Here is a 17,138-nt window from a genome sequence, read left to right as displayed (position 1 = left end):
CACAAGAGTTTACTGGTAACCATATTTATTTTACTTACTGACTGAAACAGAGACTTTGTTATTTTTGTAGGAGTACTGGTCATAGCCTTTAATTTCAATCCGGAAATATAAAGGCCCTCCATCACTTTGTTGAAGATCTTCGATCATCAGAGAACAATTCTTCTTGCTGAGGTCTCCCAGCAGCTTTGTCCGACTCCGAAACTGATCCAACGTTTGAGATTTATCAGAATGACAGATCACTTGATTATTGTCATTGTACCAAATCCCTGTAAAGCCTGTGGTACTGGTTTTTGGATCTGGGTAGTTATAAGAGCAGGGGATCACCACATATGATCCAAGGAGACCTTTCACTGAGGATGGCACAGCAGCAGTCCAAGATGAAGCTTCTGTTGGAGTAACTGTAATAAAGTGCAGAGTAAAATGTGATGAAACAAAACACAGGAATAAGACTACCAACATTAGAAGGAAAATTTAAATGTATGTGAAAATAGAGAAAAGATTATGTAATACAGAAATTACAGAATTACAAATTACACAAAGATGTATGAAAATGTGAGAATTAAAGATTACAGCTATACTTTAAAGGTATACACTATCCATACCTTTAATGTAAATGTACATGAAGAACAAAGACCACTGTAAGATCATCTTTTCTTCTCACTGCCACGCCAACAAATATGGTGACAAGGACGTCTGTGTGGGTTTTTTTTTAATTTCCTTCAGAAACACGTGACATGAAGTTTCCACTGTCCTCACACGTTCTGCAACTATTTTATCACACTCATGTTATTTTTTTTGCATGTTATGTAAAATAAAAATGGAGACGAAAATTAGACTAACCCTTTCATTCATAGTGGTCACTACAGTGGACAGCTATTCAAAGGCTGTTTCCTTGTATTTGTGTCAGTGTTGGTGGTATACTTGCACATAAACCACTACATTGGACACTGATGTGTAACTCCATACCCTGCCACCCACTGGTCGTTTAATCTTACTACTGATGTATGACGTTTCATTGTAATTACTGTTATTTAACCCTGTCATGTATGAACTATGACAACCTCGATCAGGATTTTTTTTTAAGTATTTTTATTAACCTTTTCATGCCTAAAGATAAATAAAAACACTTAAAACAAAAATCCTGATTGAAGTTGTACTACTTCATACATGGCAGGGTTAATCATTGTATGTATTTTTTTAGGTTTTATATTTGACATTTTCAGAGTGAGTTGTGGTTACACAGCCCCCCCACATCCATCCCCCAAAATTCACTGGTCCCCCCGAGAGTAAATGTGAGCACAAGTGAGAAAAGGACACCCTACAGTGCATCAAAAAATTAATATTTGATATTTATTCCTCCTTTAAACAAGTTATTGTAAAAAAAAAATATATTATATTATAAAATTATATTTCGTTTTCATATTTACCTATTTTCAGTTTTATCAATGTTAATAGCAGAAAATTAACTATGACTATAATTCTTTTCTTTCTTGACATATTTAAAGTGACCTATATTTGACAAGAGCATAATAAAACTGGAAATTCTGTGTATGGTGTGCCACCCCAATATTTTTAGTGGCCTCGAAAATTGTGACGGTGGAAAAAAACATTTCTTTTTTGTGTATCTAAAGAAATAAAATTGCAAAAAAAACAAAAAAAACTCAACCTAATTTAAATATTTCTCTGGTTGTTTGGATTTCAGCTCTATTAAATTTCTCATTAAATTAACAGGGAACCAGCTTCTTTGGTATATAGAATGCCTAAATATTAATGGATTATTTATAATTTGACAGCAATGTTTCTCTTCGAAGCTCTGTTTTAGTAAAGTGCAATGTCACATGACAGTGCATCAAGATCTCACTCTTTATGTTGTGGCTTTTCTAAAGTAATGTGAGCAACAACCTGTGAATATAACACTTTGTAACTGTGATGGCTGCACTTACAGCCACACAGTGGTAATATCCACCATGTTAGTGTAGAGGCTTATACATAACATTGCATTCACATTTGTTTTTCTTTAAATATAGGAATTAATTTACAGGACAAATAACTGGTTTGGTTCAGAATTAATTCACATATCCACATAACACTGCATTCTAAAATAAGTGTGCACATTTTAGTTTACACTGTTATGAATGATTAATCTTTTGTTTTCTGAGTTACCTTAGGCTTAGGCTTTTGATCAAATCCGATTTTTTTGTCTGCTTGTTGACACTACAAACAAAATGCGACAGCAAACGTGCTCTAGTGTGAACGCTCAAAGCAGCCCGCATGCGCAAAAGAAGACGTCACACACAACGCGCTCTGTTTAGACCCGGAGCAAACAATATTGTTTGACTGATTGCCCTTAATATAAAGACTTCGGACTTTACGCTTCCCAATTTTTGCTATAAGTTATTTTGTTATTTACATAATAATGTAAATAACTTAATAATGATCCTTATTGCTGTTTTAGAGAGGAGCGGTGCTTCAAAGGATAGTTGCAGATTTCTGTCAGAATCTGCAGATTATACAGTACAAATAAAATGTTCACGTTGTCTTCCCAACAGTTTCACTGACATCTACACTGGATGGCCAGGAAGCGTTAGCGATGTCCTCTGGCTTCTCCGGCGCTGATAATTGGCGTCTGTCTTGTGTCAGTGACGTAAAAGACGGATTCAATGCGACATGACCGTTCAAACAGCAGTCGCTTTCTAAAACATCGGATATGTATCGGATTCAGTACCACATACGAAAGTGACCCAGATCGGATTTGAAAATATCGGATTTGTGCCGTTCACACAGTCATACCATGATCGGATATGGGTCGCATAGGGTCAAAAAACTGCTGTTTGAACGGTCATGTCGCATTGAATCCGTCTTTTACGTCACTGACACAAGACAGACGCCAATTATCAGCGCCGGAGAAGACATCGCGAACGCTTCCTGGCCATACGGTGAAACTGTTGGGAAGACCACGTTGGAGAAACGTGAACATTTTATTTGTACTGTATTTTCTGCAGATTCTGACAGAAATCTGCAACTATCCTTTGAAGCACCGTTTCTCTAAAACAGCAATAAGGATAATTATTAGGTTATCTACATTATTATGTAAATAACAAAATAACTTAAAGCAAAAATTGGGAAACATAAAGTCCGAAGTCTTTATATTAAGGGCAATCAGTCAAACAATACTGTATGCTCTGCACTGAAAAAAAGGCCATGTTGGATTTACTTGATTCAATAGTGGACATTGGTTGCACACAAACGTTTTGCTTTGGCAGAAACTTAAACAATTGAGTTCAATCAACACAACTTTTTCATATTCAATAAACGTGCATTTTGAGTTCATAAAACGCGATTGAAACATGTTTAGATGAAGTAAGTTGAGCTCTTGGAATATTTTAATCCTTCACAATTTTGTCATTTTATTTCAACACTATTCAATAACTTATACCCCAATACTACTTGGTCACTTAAATACTACATGTTCTCTTCATATTATATAATGTTCAACAAAGTCTAGATCCTGGTTACCATAAAAATTGAATGGATCTAAACAACTACCATCCTCCTTTCTTTATCCTGGTTGCAGGGGGGCTGGGAAATAACTCTGAAGTGATAGGTTGTGAAGCAGGGTACACCCTGGACAACTCACAAGTCTATCACAAACAACCATTTGCACTTACATTGACAGGTAATTTAGAATCACCAATTAACCTAACAACTGCATGACTTTTAACTGTGGGAAGAAACCAGAATACCCAGAGAGAAACCAGTCCAAACTAGCCAGATTGTGGATTTGAACCCAGGATCGTCTTACTGTGAAGCAACAGCACTAACCACCATGCCAACAATCCGGACTTAACAAAAGTAGGAAAGCTATGATTTCAAGGCTTGATGCAGAATTTTGTTGTACGTTTTTGTCCTTGACAGGTTAATCCACAATAAATAGCGACAGCATACACGTGGTGTGTGTGTAGTTGTCTGCCTCTTATAACTCCAGTGATTTCCCTGCAGTTTGACATCTCGTGCGATCTTGTGAATTTCATGAGATCAGCAACTAACCACTCTTACTAGATTGTATCATGTCATCTCAACAAGAACAAATTAAGTTGTTGAATTTCATACAGATCCTTCATGATTTAATTACGTTTATAGAAACATGATATTATTGTGTTCAAATTACAAGTCAGACTTTTTTAATGTAACAACCACCCAATTTGCTTGATTTGACTGAGACGGATGCCTTCCTGAAACCACGATCCAAAGCGTACGAGACTGAAAGTTATTGACTTACTTCACTCGAACATGATATGAACAATTTAATCTAGCCTCTCTGCATATCATGTAGTTTCTACACTATATAGTTACACTTAACTTTAAAGCATGAGGCACTTATGTTAAATACACGCAAGATGCTTACGTAAATCCAAGAGTTGGCCAATCCCTTTTTTTCAGTGTGGGTCTAAACAGAGCAAGTTGTGTGTGACGTCTTCTTTTGCGCATGCGGGCTGCTTTGAGCGTTCACACTAGAGCGCGTTTGCTGTCGCATTTTGTTTGTAGTGTCAACAAGCAGACAAAAAAATCGGATTTGAGCATTAAGACCTGCAGTGTGAACGTAGCCTTAGTTGCAGCTGCTCCAGTCCCTTGATTGAGGAACCAAGAGGTGGAAAAGGGGCGGAGCAAGCTTTAATGGAAGACTGCAAATTGGACCATGGGGGGGGGAATTGGAGTTCATTATGTTAGTTTTAGTTAGCTTTTGTGTGTTTTACCCTTTCTTGTGTTTTTGTGGGCTGATCAGCCGCTATCTAAGTTTCCCCTTTGTCTTGTTAAGTTAGGTCAGTTTGTTTCCGTTATCAGTGTGGTTTGTTAACTTTGAGTAGAGCTATCTTATTTTGACCTCTTTTATGGGCCCAAGATTTTGATTCTTTTTGCATGATTTAACCAATTATGTTTTTGGGTTAAATAAAAAAAAAATCCTTTTTTTGGACTTAACCTGTGCCTAAGTTTCCTTCGCTGCTCGGTCCATCACAGTAACACTACACAAAACTACACTACCCTTACTCTGTGCTTTCTTGTAAAAAAACAAAAAAACAAAAAAAACAAAGTGTTTATATGGGTACACACGTGTAGGTAAACACAATGTTCGAGTACATCTTTTATTTTACTACATTAGTTGGTGTTTGTGTACTTGCTATGTTGTTGTGTGCTCGTGGAGTGAGGATTTCAGATGGATAAATCCCACTCTCCACAGTGTTAGAATAGCAGGCGTGAAGCCAGGGGGGCAGAGTGCGGCACAGAGATGGGACGCAGAGCCAAATGCACACCAAACGTTTCGGACTTAGGAATGAAACAGAAACTACTGACTACGATGTGGCAGCGTGAAGGAGGAAAACTGGTAAAGGTAACTAAATGGTGTTGACAACGCCACCTAGGGGGGGAGTACAATAGCCAGTGTAAGCATTGTAACAGTTACAAATGGCACACAGGTTCGTTATTAACAAGCAGAGGCGTGACAAGTCCATTTCACATATTACGGGAGAAAACAAATATAAATAAAGAGCTGCAGAGAAGGCAGCAACTTAAGTTGCAGGGATGGCAATACTGAACAGTTAATTAAGACACTTATTGACAAACATTACTTAAAGGAACAAAGTTCGCAGCCTCGATGCTGCCCTAGTTAAAATATCAGCTCATTAAAATAGTTCAACAAAATGATGGAGACCACCACTTGGGGAGGCAACCTACAGGGAGGAGTGCCCAAGGGTGTCCCCAATTACTCACCCGTGCAGTCTCTCTGCAGTGCTCACTGCCACTCTGCAACTTAAATGGTGTGTTATACTTTCTTCCCGGTGTGTATATTCACAGGCATTCACAGAAACAGTAAGTAAACACACACGCGCACCAACACACACACAGCCTTTAACATATAACTCCTTTTAAAAGCATGATTAAAATATAACAAACAATTAACACTAAAACACTATAAAACAACAAACAAATGCCAATCAACACGACAGCAACCAAGCAACAACAAGGCTACAACAAGACAGCAGCAGTGTGTAGAAGGGCTGGGTATCGTCACTGATTTCTAGAATCGATTCGATTCCGATTCACAAGGTCCCAAATTGATTCGATCCACAATTTGATTCTATTCGGGGAAATTTTGCCTCAGACAGTCAGAAATATTATAATTCTGATCACGCATCAGTACATTTCCATATTTTTTTGTCTATAACAAGGGCGTAGATTTGGCATGGACGGAAGGGACATGTCCCCACCAATATCCAGCGGTTATTGAATTGTCCCCACCAATAATTTCATTTCTTCAAGTAAAGAAAAACAAACCCGATAGAAAGAAAAAAACGATCTGTCAACGTCTCATTCACCCAGCAGTGCAGAAAGAGTTAAATTACATTCTCTACTGGAGTCCTACTCCATGTGACAAATATGGCCAATGTGATTGGCTGTGCCTTTCAGGGAGCTCTGTTTAGTTATAGCAGCGACAAGCCTGCGCTGCGCGGACCTGCAAGGAGGAGAGGAGGATGGCAGCAAAAAGGAAGAACCTGGATATAACAAAGTATTTTTCAAAGAAACCTGTAAGTCACTTAAAGTCAAGTTCACTCATAAAATGTGTCCATCACAATAACGTTACAGGCTATGCTAGGCTTTGGCCCACATCAGTCTAAAATTGTATGTAACCATGAATAACGTGTTTTGGAAACTAACTGCACAACAGGCAGCACTATTAGTTATCTCAGTCTCCCAGAGTAGCATTTCTAATTTTGATTGAAACTGTCAGAGAAAACGGAGCCTCGAGCAAGCCAGGATATTAGTTTACAGAGGCTGTACAATGTCCACCAGGTTCCCTTAGTGCTAATGTATAAGACATGTTGGTGTACTATAACTGAAGTAATGTTGTTAAGTCCTTAAAGTCATATTCTTTTATTGTCATGACTGTATTTGAAGCTATTTTTATTTTTGTATGATACCTGATTTATATGGAATATGGCTGAAGTAAACTAAAGTCTAAAATACTTAGTCATTTGTTTAATAGTAATTGAACATTATATATTTCACATATAAAACTATGGATTGTAATATTAAATGGTTTAAAAGCATGTAGAATAGCATATGTAGGCAATTATATTTCTCCTTTTTTTAATCAAGAAGCAAAGACAAAAAGGAAAAAAAAAAAAGAAAGAAACAGGGCAGGGTTCGGTGGTTGAATCATCAGTCCCCACCAATGCCAAAACCAAATCTACGCCCTTGGTCTATAAAAAGAAAGCTGACAGTTGCGAGACTTTATCAAAGGTGTAAGCATCACAGCAGATGCCTTTGTGTCAAAGTAACTGAGGATAAAACACAGAAAAACATGAAGGAGATTTTCCTGGCCTGGGATTTTATAGCAGATGACCTTAAAAATATTATGCAGTAAATCAAAATCGAAAGAAAACCATTAATCAACACATGAACATTACCTGATGCTGCTGAAGTGAAGCAGAGCAAAGTTATAGAAGTTTTATTAGAGACACAGCCAAGCGTTTTGCAATTTTGCATAATTTTAAAAAGTTTAAATTTGTTCAGTAATCTATTGAACGGCAGAAATGAGGCTTTCTTGTTGGAAAAGTAAAAGGAAAAAACAGCGGCCGACAGCGCTGTTAAAAACGGTAGACTTGTGCCTAATAAGCAAGCGAATAATGCAGAAAACAGAGATTTTTAGACTGGAAACTGTTCTTGAAGTGCACAGAGAGAGAGAGAGACAACGAGCTCTGCAGGAAGTGTGATTTTATCGTGGTGAAAGCAAAAGAGGAAAACTAAGAATTCATGACGATGTTTATGTGAAGCGAAATGTGAAGCGTAGTTTGGATCTTCTTTTGCTGCTGGTTCAGTCAATATTGTAATGATGGTTAAATGTTATGTTACAGTCAGGTTGGTTATCTCTGCACGCTGTTGTTTCTTTAAGTTACATGTTTGGTTGTGCTGCAGGGAAAAGGGGAGTTAATAGTTGTGTCCCAAAACATAGGCTGCATCTTTCGGAGGACCCGGCCTTCGCGGTCTACGTGGACCGGGTCCGTCGAAGACCGAGAAAGCCGGAAGTGCGAGGCTGTGAAATGGGATAGTCTAGCCTCCAGATTTGCGTCACCGCGGTCTCAGTGGAGTTTAATAAACTCACCTGTCTGCTCCTTGCTATCTAAAATATAACAGGACACTGGAGTAAATTCTCGACCGTCTCACACTTCTGTTTAATCAGTTTTCTTTTTGACATTTATTCAGCTGTGTGAAAATCCCGGAGGAACCCACCCGATGGATTAATAAAGTTTTATTTAATCTAATCTAATCTAATAACTTTGATCTCAGCCAAACTGATTTACTCCGGAACAAATAAAACACAGAAAAAAGCCAAACAATTACATTTTTAAGTTATCCGAGTAACTTACATATCATGTTTAACCTGAGTAGCGAAAGACAGCGGGGGTCTGAAAACGATCTAGCCGGGAGTCCGCTGCTCTCGCCGGCTCGAGTGACCATTGAACCCCCCAGTTAGCTATCGAGCTGGTGGGTAACAGACATCTCCGAAAACGTCGGAGCACTTTTGCAAATATGCGATGTCTTGATAAACCAAGCAGATATTTGAAGTTTACACGGCTACTTTCTGAAAATATGTTAAAAGTTTATTTTGTGACCCAGAAAGAATAATAAGAGTAATATTAAAACTTAGTAGCAGCCGCCATTGTTGGAAACTGGAACTGGCTGGGCTGCGCTATGAATTCTGGGATATGGTGGGCCACAAAGGACACACCCCACCCATCCTTCAAATTCAGGGAAATGAAGGACGCATTTGTGGGTCACATTTGAAGGAGTCGACGAATTGGGACAGCCTTCGTCGCCTGGCTTTGACGTAATCGGCCTTCAAATGCGGTCTCCGAAGGATGCAGCCTACGTTTTGGGACACAGCTAATGTGTGCAGGAAGGGGAGGGGGGTCCTTGTTGTTGTGTGTGACTGTGCGGGGCTGAAGTGACGTATTGTATGAGAGCACTCTCCCCGGAGTTAACGGCCCGTTTGCCTATGTCACCGAATAAACGGACAAACTGAGACCAAAACGTCTGGTTCTTGAGAACGTTACAATATTGTTTGGAGAGAGATAAAACCTACAGCTTCAGAATCGAGCGTAGGGCGTAAACACAAAGCGCGGACCCGCCGAAACATCAGAGTCAGTGAGCTGTCGGCCTTCAGCCCCGGCCGTGTCCGTGCTGCCGGGTGAGAAAGGCGACATCTCACTGATTCTGATCCGTCGGCGGGTCCGTGTTTTGTGTTTACATCTTAGTGCAGAATCCGTGTACCTGCTCTCATTTACTGTTTTAGCAGTTTGGTGGTTGTTAAAATTTAGTTATATTTAAAAATCGATTCAGGATTTTAATGAATCGATATCACGTTATCCAAGCTAGAATCAATTTTAATCGATAAATCGATAATCAAAACCCACCCCTTGCGTGTAGGCCTGTAACAAGAGAAAGAAAGCAGTTACCCAGGGTCCACGCTACTTTAAGCCAAACTGCAGACAGTCAGGATCCTACTTACCACCCTTTTACAGTTACAAAGCTTTGAGCAATTGCCAGGAGAAATGAAGCCGATCTGCAATATTTAAAGACAGCTTGTGATCTTCACCGCCTTCAACAGGAATGAGTGCAAGTTGCCAGGAATTGGGGGTAGGCTACAGCTGCTCCTTATATTAGGCGTAAACGTTCATGCTGCGTTCACAAACACCATGCAATAACCAAACATCAGCCAAATCTAACCCACTACAAAAAAACAACATCAAGTTTTTTAATTGCTTCTTTCTGGAATTTCTGTGTTTGTCTGGGAAGACTAATTAGAAAGTTTTTAATAGGGGACAACTGATCACATCGGCAATGTTTTGTCTTTTTTGTATTCTGCTTGCAAACACGTGGTATGTAATAAATAAAAATAATTACAAATACAATTAAAATAAAATAAAATACAGAAAACTGAGAGTAAAGTTAGAATATGACGATATCAAAAGACAAAATAAATAAATAAGCTCTCTATGATGAGGGGAAGAGGAACGGAGCTCTGTGATATTTCGAATATGATGTGAACCAAGTTCATGTTTCACATAATATTACCTCAATATAACTTCTTCCTCTAAATGTTAATTCATATCACATGTCAAACTTTAAACATCTGTACAGCTTTACTGTTCAGGAGTTGCAAGGAATAATGTCATCCTGTTGTGGTATGATAATGGATAGAATTTATTTGACCAAAAGCACATCTACAGAGAATGAATTGTGTCTAGACAGTACATTTATAAACAACAAAAAGTTATGCAATATTATTTTTGTACTGACAACGTGATTCCCAAAAAGTTATTAGATGAAAGGTGTGGATATCTTCGCATGGTGTGCAGTGTGTCTTTTAAAACTGGACAGGTAGAGGGCATTAGCAGAAATAGCATGCCCCAAAAATGAGAAAGAAATGAGAAAGAAAAAAAGACGACCTGAAAAATGCATCTGGCCCTTCACTTGAGCCATCTACTGACCAATGAAATCGATGTAATTATGAATGTAGAAAAGCATCATCAGATTTTGATCCATCCTGGAATCCCATCTGGAAAGCATCTGATTGTCAGCAGATTCATTGTTCAGCATGACAATGATCCCATGGATGAACAGCATCTGCAGCCCTGATCCTGGACTTTTTCACTCCAGGGCTGAAATTCCAAAAATACAAAAAGAACTTAAAAGAGATAAATATCTCCAGGGTTAACTGAGAGTGGTGTGACAAGGAGAAACTGTCCAGTGAATGGCAGTTCTGGGCAGCATGTTGAAGCACAAGAACACACTGCTGAAACGGGGGAGAAATCTGAAGGATATATTGTCTTTATAAATGAGGATCTAACCAAACACAATGCAAACAGGGAAGCACATAACCTTTAAAAAACACTGGGAAACTTTTAAAGTACTTGGACTACAAGCTGCAATATATTCATCAAACTAAATGGATCCCCAGTGTAAGCTCAAGTGTTGGTCATCAAAAATATGGACGATCTGGAAAAAATATCAAGAAGTAACATGAACGGGACTATAAACAAGATAACAAGCAAACACAAACTTACTTATGACACACACTGAAAGAAACAACTCATCTGGAGAAAAGATCTGCATCAGTCAAAAGATTGCTCAGTATGATCAACTGGAACAGAAAACATTTGAATATATGGATCACAATACAAAGGATTATGAATTATACTAACACTGAGAATAAACTATCAATTATCCATTTTATCGTTGAAATCTACATGCAAAGTTTAATCAAGGAATATCTTAACCAGTTTTGGCCTTCGAGGTGGTGGGCAGATATTTAAAACTTAAGTTGCTGGATAATATGAGTTCAGTCACTGATTTACATGGATATACTGATTTTATATATATATATATACGAATGAGGGAGAGAGAGAAATAAGCTCCAGGTGGCAGCACTGTGTCATTTAAAGATTGGATAGAGGAACTGTTCACAGGAATTAAAAAAAAACTCACAAAAACAAAACTAAAATCACCAGACTTAATGGGATCACATGATATTGTGCCATCTCTCATAAACAAAATATTTACAAATGACAGAAAAAACCCCAAAAACCTGATTTCTGATGAAATGACTTTCTTCCAGTTTTTTGCAGTTTATAACAGGAATCATAAGATTATCACAGTTTTAGACATTAATATTTACTTATTGTATTCTACAAATAAAATGTGAATTATATATGTTAGATGTAGGTGATAAATATTGAAAAATGAATGAGACTGAAAAAAAACCTTGACTCGTTGTTAACTCATATATCACAGGACACAAACATGGACTGCAGCTGGTCTTCCACATGCTACACATTGGCGTATATTGACTCATCCCAGTCAGTCTGCACAGAGAAACAAGATTAATTCACTCCCCTGTTTCATGCATGCACAATATGAATGAACTAATGAAGAAAACATTACTTATCCCTACGTTGCCATAGACAGGATAATTGGTGTACACATCAGGGGAAGGGATGTCCTTACGGCTCATTTTCCTGCAGAAAGAAAAGCTAATATTAAAACAAGTGACACATCTTTAAAATTATATTTATGAGTAAGATTTTTTTTTTTTTTTCCAAACAGAAGTGAAGAATTAAAACCTTTTTGGTGGGCCACTATGAGGGAGCTCCACAGGTCTGTCTGACATCATGGTGCTCAAGTTAGTGGTTGTTGTGTCTCTTGATCTCCCCCTGCTGGCAGTAACATGTTTTTAGTTAAATGAGAAAGACAACTGACACTTTTCACAGCCTCTGAAATTAAAGACCGGCTGTCAGGACAGAAAAAATTGTTCTGGTGCTCATATAGCTGTAATCATGATTGTGACTATTATTTGAGACATATGCAACATTTACAGATTCTCCCACATACATGACTTACTTGTTTATCTGCAATGATTATGTTCATGACAACTTACCATTTTTTAACAACTCCCACTCCACTTCCTATCAAAATAATCAGCAAAATCACACCTGCTCCAGACGAGATAAGAATATTCTGCATGTTGTCTGTTGACAAAGAAACTATGTTAAGTATTTTAAACAAGTAAAAATAGAGAGATCAACCCATCCTAAGTCTTTCTTACCTTTAACAGGTAAAGAGAGTAAGATGTTGTCATATCCCAGCCTGTTGTTTGCCAGGCAGTGCACAAAGCTGAAAGACCCAAAGTCTGTCTGCAGAGTCTCAATAGTAACAGAGCCATTTTTCTCTGCTTTGCTGCTTTGCATGACTCTGTCACCAAGAATAAAATAGACCATGCTGGGAGGCTCGGACTCTACGATGCACTCACACTTTACCACGCCGCCCTCGGAGGAGCACTTTGAGGAAGTCTTGATGTCAGGGGCATCTTTAAGGACAAGAAATATAATAGGACATGGCAGTGCAGTACAGGGGCCCTACTGCATTTCTGCTGACAGTTTAACTGTGCCACTCATAGCTGCTGACAGGGTTAGCATCACTGAAGCAATTCAGGTATTAAGTTTTTTAGTGACTACTTTGAATCCCCTGATAATTAAACTATTGCAAGAAATTGCAAATGTTATGAAGTAATAAATATGTTTTCATGTGTAACACAGCTGTGTTTGGGAGAAAAACTACTTCTAACATAATAAATTGTTGATGCTATTGTTTCTCCATACACTAGGTGATTCTTACAGTACTTTTGACCCTTCTCGTTTGTTCGATGAGTGTAATCACTGTGTGGAGTACCCAAGAGGGTTCAAATGAACAGGGCCCTGAACGGTAGCAAAGATATGCCTGGGTGTGAAATAAGCATGCAGTGTGATTGATTGCTATTGATTGTATTGCGTTTTTATTTTTTAATATAATTGTAAATAATATTTTAGTTTATAAAAGCTGGATACTATTTACAATGGTTAATACCCTGGTAAATCTGCAGTATACTTACATTTTACTTGAAGTATCTTAGAGGTTTCCACGTACAGCCCATGATGGTATGTTATTTTGCATTTTAAAGGCTTGTTGTGATCAGAGCGGTTTGGGTGAAAGGTCAGAGTAGATGTTGAATTCCACTGGCCTTCATGAAGCTGCTGTGTTTGATCGTGCTGTTCTCCAGAGTGACTCCAGATGAAAGAAGGTGGATATGTGGGGCAGGAGTGAAACACGGAGCAGGATGCAGACACATTCTCACCCTCCTTTACCTCCTCTTGCACAGATAAATCGGGTTGACCTGTGTTAACAAAAAAGACTGTGGTCATAAACCAGAACTCCATCATGGCAGTAAGTTTACTGTAATGGAAATACAAATGCACTTAACCAGTACAGCTGCTGATTTTATGTTTTATGCAACTTTAAATTTTGGTCAACTTAATAAACTGTTCACAGTAAAGGGTTTTGAGTCTGATTTCAAGCTTAAAGATAAATAAAACTAGAAAAATTTGCATTTCCTGCGAAAATGCAGTGTGGATGCTGGAACGCTGAAGCTGTCTGCTGAAACTAGCAGAAAAAGCTGAAAAGTTGCAGAATTTGTAAAAACTTTGCAGAAGCAAAGGAACTTTGCTAAAATGTAGTAACTTAGCAGAACTGCAATATCTTAGAGGAAACATAATACTTGGCAGAAATACAATAGCATAGCAGAACTTAGCAGAAATATTGTAACTTACCAGAAACACGATAACTTCTCAAAAATACAAGAATTTAGGAGAAATAGTATAAGATAACAGAAAGAATATATTTAGCCAAACATTCTTAAACATTACAGAAATACTATGATTTAGAAAAACAGTACAACATAGCAGAAATGCTGCGATTTACCAGAGACACTGTAATTTACTATTAATATTGAAATTTAAAAAAAAAAAATACTATGTTTTAGCACAAATACTGTAATTTGACAGAAATACTATCATTTGGCAGAAATACTATGTTTCAGCAGAAATACTCTGGTTTAGCACAAATATTATAACATAGCAGTAATACAATTATATAGCAGAAATGCTATATTTAGAAAGAAAAATATAATATAGTAGAAATACTATGATTTAGCAGAAATACTATGATTGAGCAGAAGTACTAAGATGTAGTAAAAGTACTTTGATTTAACAGAAATACAATTATGGAGGAGTAATACTTTAAAATGGGAGAAATATTGATACACACACACATACACAGAGCCTAAAGGGAACAGTATTTGTGCCATGGAGTGTTAACAAGAATCTGAGGTCCATATTAGAAAAGCTGCTAAAATCATAAAAGTTGGCAGAATTGTCATAAATGATGAATATGAATTAGTGGTCTGTGATAGTGTATTAATTTGTAGGGAAAAAACACATGTTGCCCAAGGTGTAATTGAGCCCACGACCTTTGGGTTGCAGACCTGTGTCATTACCAACTGTGCCACTGGGAAAGAGAGCGAGCGCCTGGAAAACAGGCTGATGAGCAGTCAGAATTAGATTGCGGTGAGAGGCGAAAAACGCTGTTTTTTGGAGTTACAAAATGTCGTGTAACTCAAAAACTAGGTGGACTAGAAGCATAATTCTTGTACTGGGTGAATCAGCGGACTTTGGTGTACTTTGACTGTGATTGGCATTGCTCTTTGTACATCTGTCGCTGAGATATGACGAGAGAAGAAAGGGCAGACCTCAGATATGATTGGCTGGCTGGGAAGCCGTGCAGGCCCTGATATGTAAATTTTATATGTATCAGTCCTCACAGAGGATTAGCTGCCTGGGGACCTGGCAGAAATATATACAAATAGTATGATTAAGCATAAATACTACATTTAGTAGAAATACTATGTTTTAGCACAAATACTATAAAATGGCAGAAATACTATAATTAAGCAGAAATACTATATTTGGCAGAAATACTATATTAAGCAATATAAATATCCTCTAAAAATCCTATAAAAAGCAGTAAAACTGTACTATGATTTGGTAGAAAAACCCTAATTAATCAAAAATACTAAATTTGGCAGAAATAGCAGAAACACTATATTTAGCACAAATCTTATGAAATAGCAGAAAGAGTATGATTTAGCAGAAATGCTGTATTTAGGACAAATCTCATAAAATAGCAGACATAGTATGATTTTGCAGAAATGCTGTATTTAGCACAAATTCTGAAAAGCAGCAGAAATGCTATGACTTAGCACAATAGTAATAAGTTAAATAGAAAAATTGGAAAAGCAAAATGGACAGCTGAAAAAATCCTGAACATGCTAAGGGTCCCTCAAATATAATTGTTAAATGAAAAAAAATCAGCAAAAAAAAGTATAACAGTCACACAATCAGAAATATGTACACATATGGAAACACACATGCACAGAGAGACACACACAGGACCAAATTCAGTCAACCAGTTTAAATATATTGAATTTAAATCATACAATAAGATGCTTCCATAAAAAGGCTCTCTCGCCCTCTCTCTCTCTCTCTCTCTGTCACACACACACACACACACACACAAGATCCAATTCAGTCAACCAGTCTAAATATATTGAATTTAAATCTTACAATGAGATCATCTCACACACACACACACACACACACACACACGATCCAATTCAGTCAACCAGTCTAAATATATTGAATTTGAATCTTACAATGAGATCATCCCATAAAAAGGCTTTCTCTCTCTCTCTCTCTCTCTCTCTCTCTCTGTCACACACACACACACACACACACAAGATCCAATTCAGTCAACCAGTCTAAATATATTGAATTTAAATCTTACAATGAGATCATCCCATAAAAAGGCTTTCTCTCTCTCTCTCTCTGTCACACACACACACATACACACACACACACACACACACACACAGACACACACACAAGATCCAATTCAGTCAACCAGTCTAAATATATTGAATTTGAATCTTACAATGACATCATCCCATGAAAAGGCTTTCTTTCTCTCTCTCTCTCTCTCTCTCTCTGTCACACACACACACACACACACACACACACACACACACACAAGATCCAATTCAGTCAACCAGTCTAAATATATTGAATTTGAATCTTACAATGAGATCATCCCATAAAAAGGCTTTCTCTCTCTCTCTCTCTCTCTCTCTCTCTCTCTCTCTCTCTCTCTCTCTCTCTCACACACACACACACACACACACACACACACACAAGATCCAATTCAGTCAACCAGTCTAAATATATTGAATTTGAATTTTACAATGAGATCATCCCATAAAAAGGCTTTCTCTCTCTCTCTCTCTCTCTCTCTCTCTCTCTCTCTCCCTCTCTCTGTCTCTGTCACACACACACACACAAACACACACCCACTCACAGGGAGAGAGAAGTAAGTTTCTAGCTCAGTCAAGCAGCCTGGGAGCTGCTGAATTTGAATCCACCAATCAGAGAGCCTGTGCACTTTTTCCCGCCAAAACAGGTGCACGCAGCACAGAGAGACACAGGACTTTTGCAGTCTATTTCTCATAATGACGACTCCCCTCAAACAAATGACCATAATTTCCTAACCGTAGGGGCTAGAACGGTCATTCTTACACCGTTTTGTTCAGAAGAGATGGGGGAATCTTAAAGTGTTGACACTTTATCATTAAAATATGAATTATTAAAGATATTTGACTT

General features: G+C 37.8%; 2 protein-coding genes across 2 annotated transcripts in view; both read right to left on the bottom strand.

The window, feature by feature from the left end:
• Positions 1-798, bottom strand: part of LOC102076153 (sialic acid-binding Ig-like lectin 12) — a 39,394-nt gene extending 38,596 nt beyond the window's left edge. Inside the window, exons 1-2 of the mRNA XM_019364308.2 lie at positions 603-798; positions 39-398 (exon numbers count right to left, since the gene is read on the bottom strand). Of these exons, the coding sequence (XP_019219853.1) occupies positions 39-398; positions 603-648 (406 nt within the window). The 5' untranslated portion in view covers positions 649-798. The remainder of the gene's footprint in view (positions 1-38; positions 399-602) is intronic.
• Positions 799-10,181: 9,383 nt separating this feature from the next.
• On the bottom strand, positions 10,182-13,808 carry LOC106098922 (uncharacterized). The gene is made up of 6 exons (XM_019364309.2): positions 13,484-13,808; positions 12,662-12,922; positions 12,494-12,584; positions 12,180-12,269; positions 12,011-12,074; positions 10,182-11,921 (listed from the first exon to the last, which is right to left on the bottom strand). The coding sequence occupies exons 1-6, from the start codon at positions 13,806-13,808 to the stop codon at positions 11,886-11,888; spliced, it is 867 nt and encodes a 288-aa protein (XP_019219854.1). The 3' UTR covers positions 10,182-11,885.
• Between the last annotated feature and the right edge of the window lie 3,330 nt (positions 13,809-17,138).

Source organism: Oreochromis niloticus, linkage group LG11 (genome assembly GCF_001858045.2).
Source record: "Oreochromis niloticus isolate F11D_XX linkage group LG11, O_niloticus_UMD_NMBU, whole genome shotgun sequence".
Classification (NCBI taxonomy): Eukaryota; Metazoa; Chordata; class Actinopteri; order Cichliformes; family Cichlidae; genus Oreochromis; species Oreochromis niloticus.
This window is presented reverse-complemented; position numbering and strand designations above follow the sequence as displayed.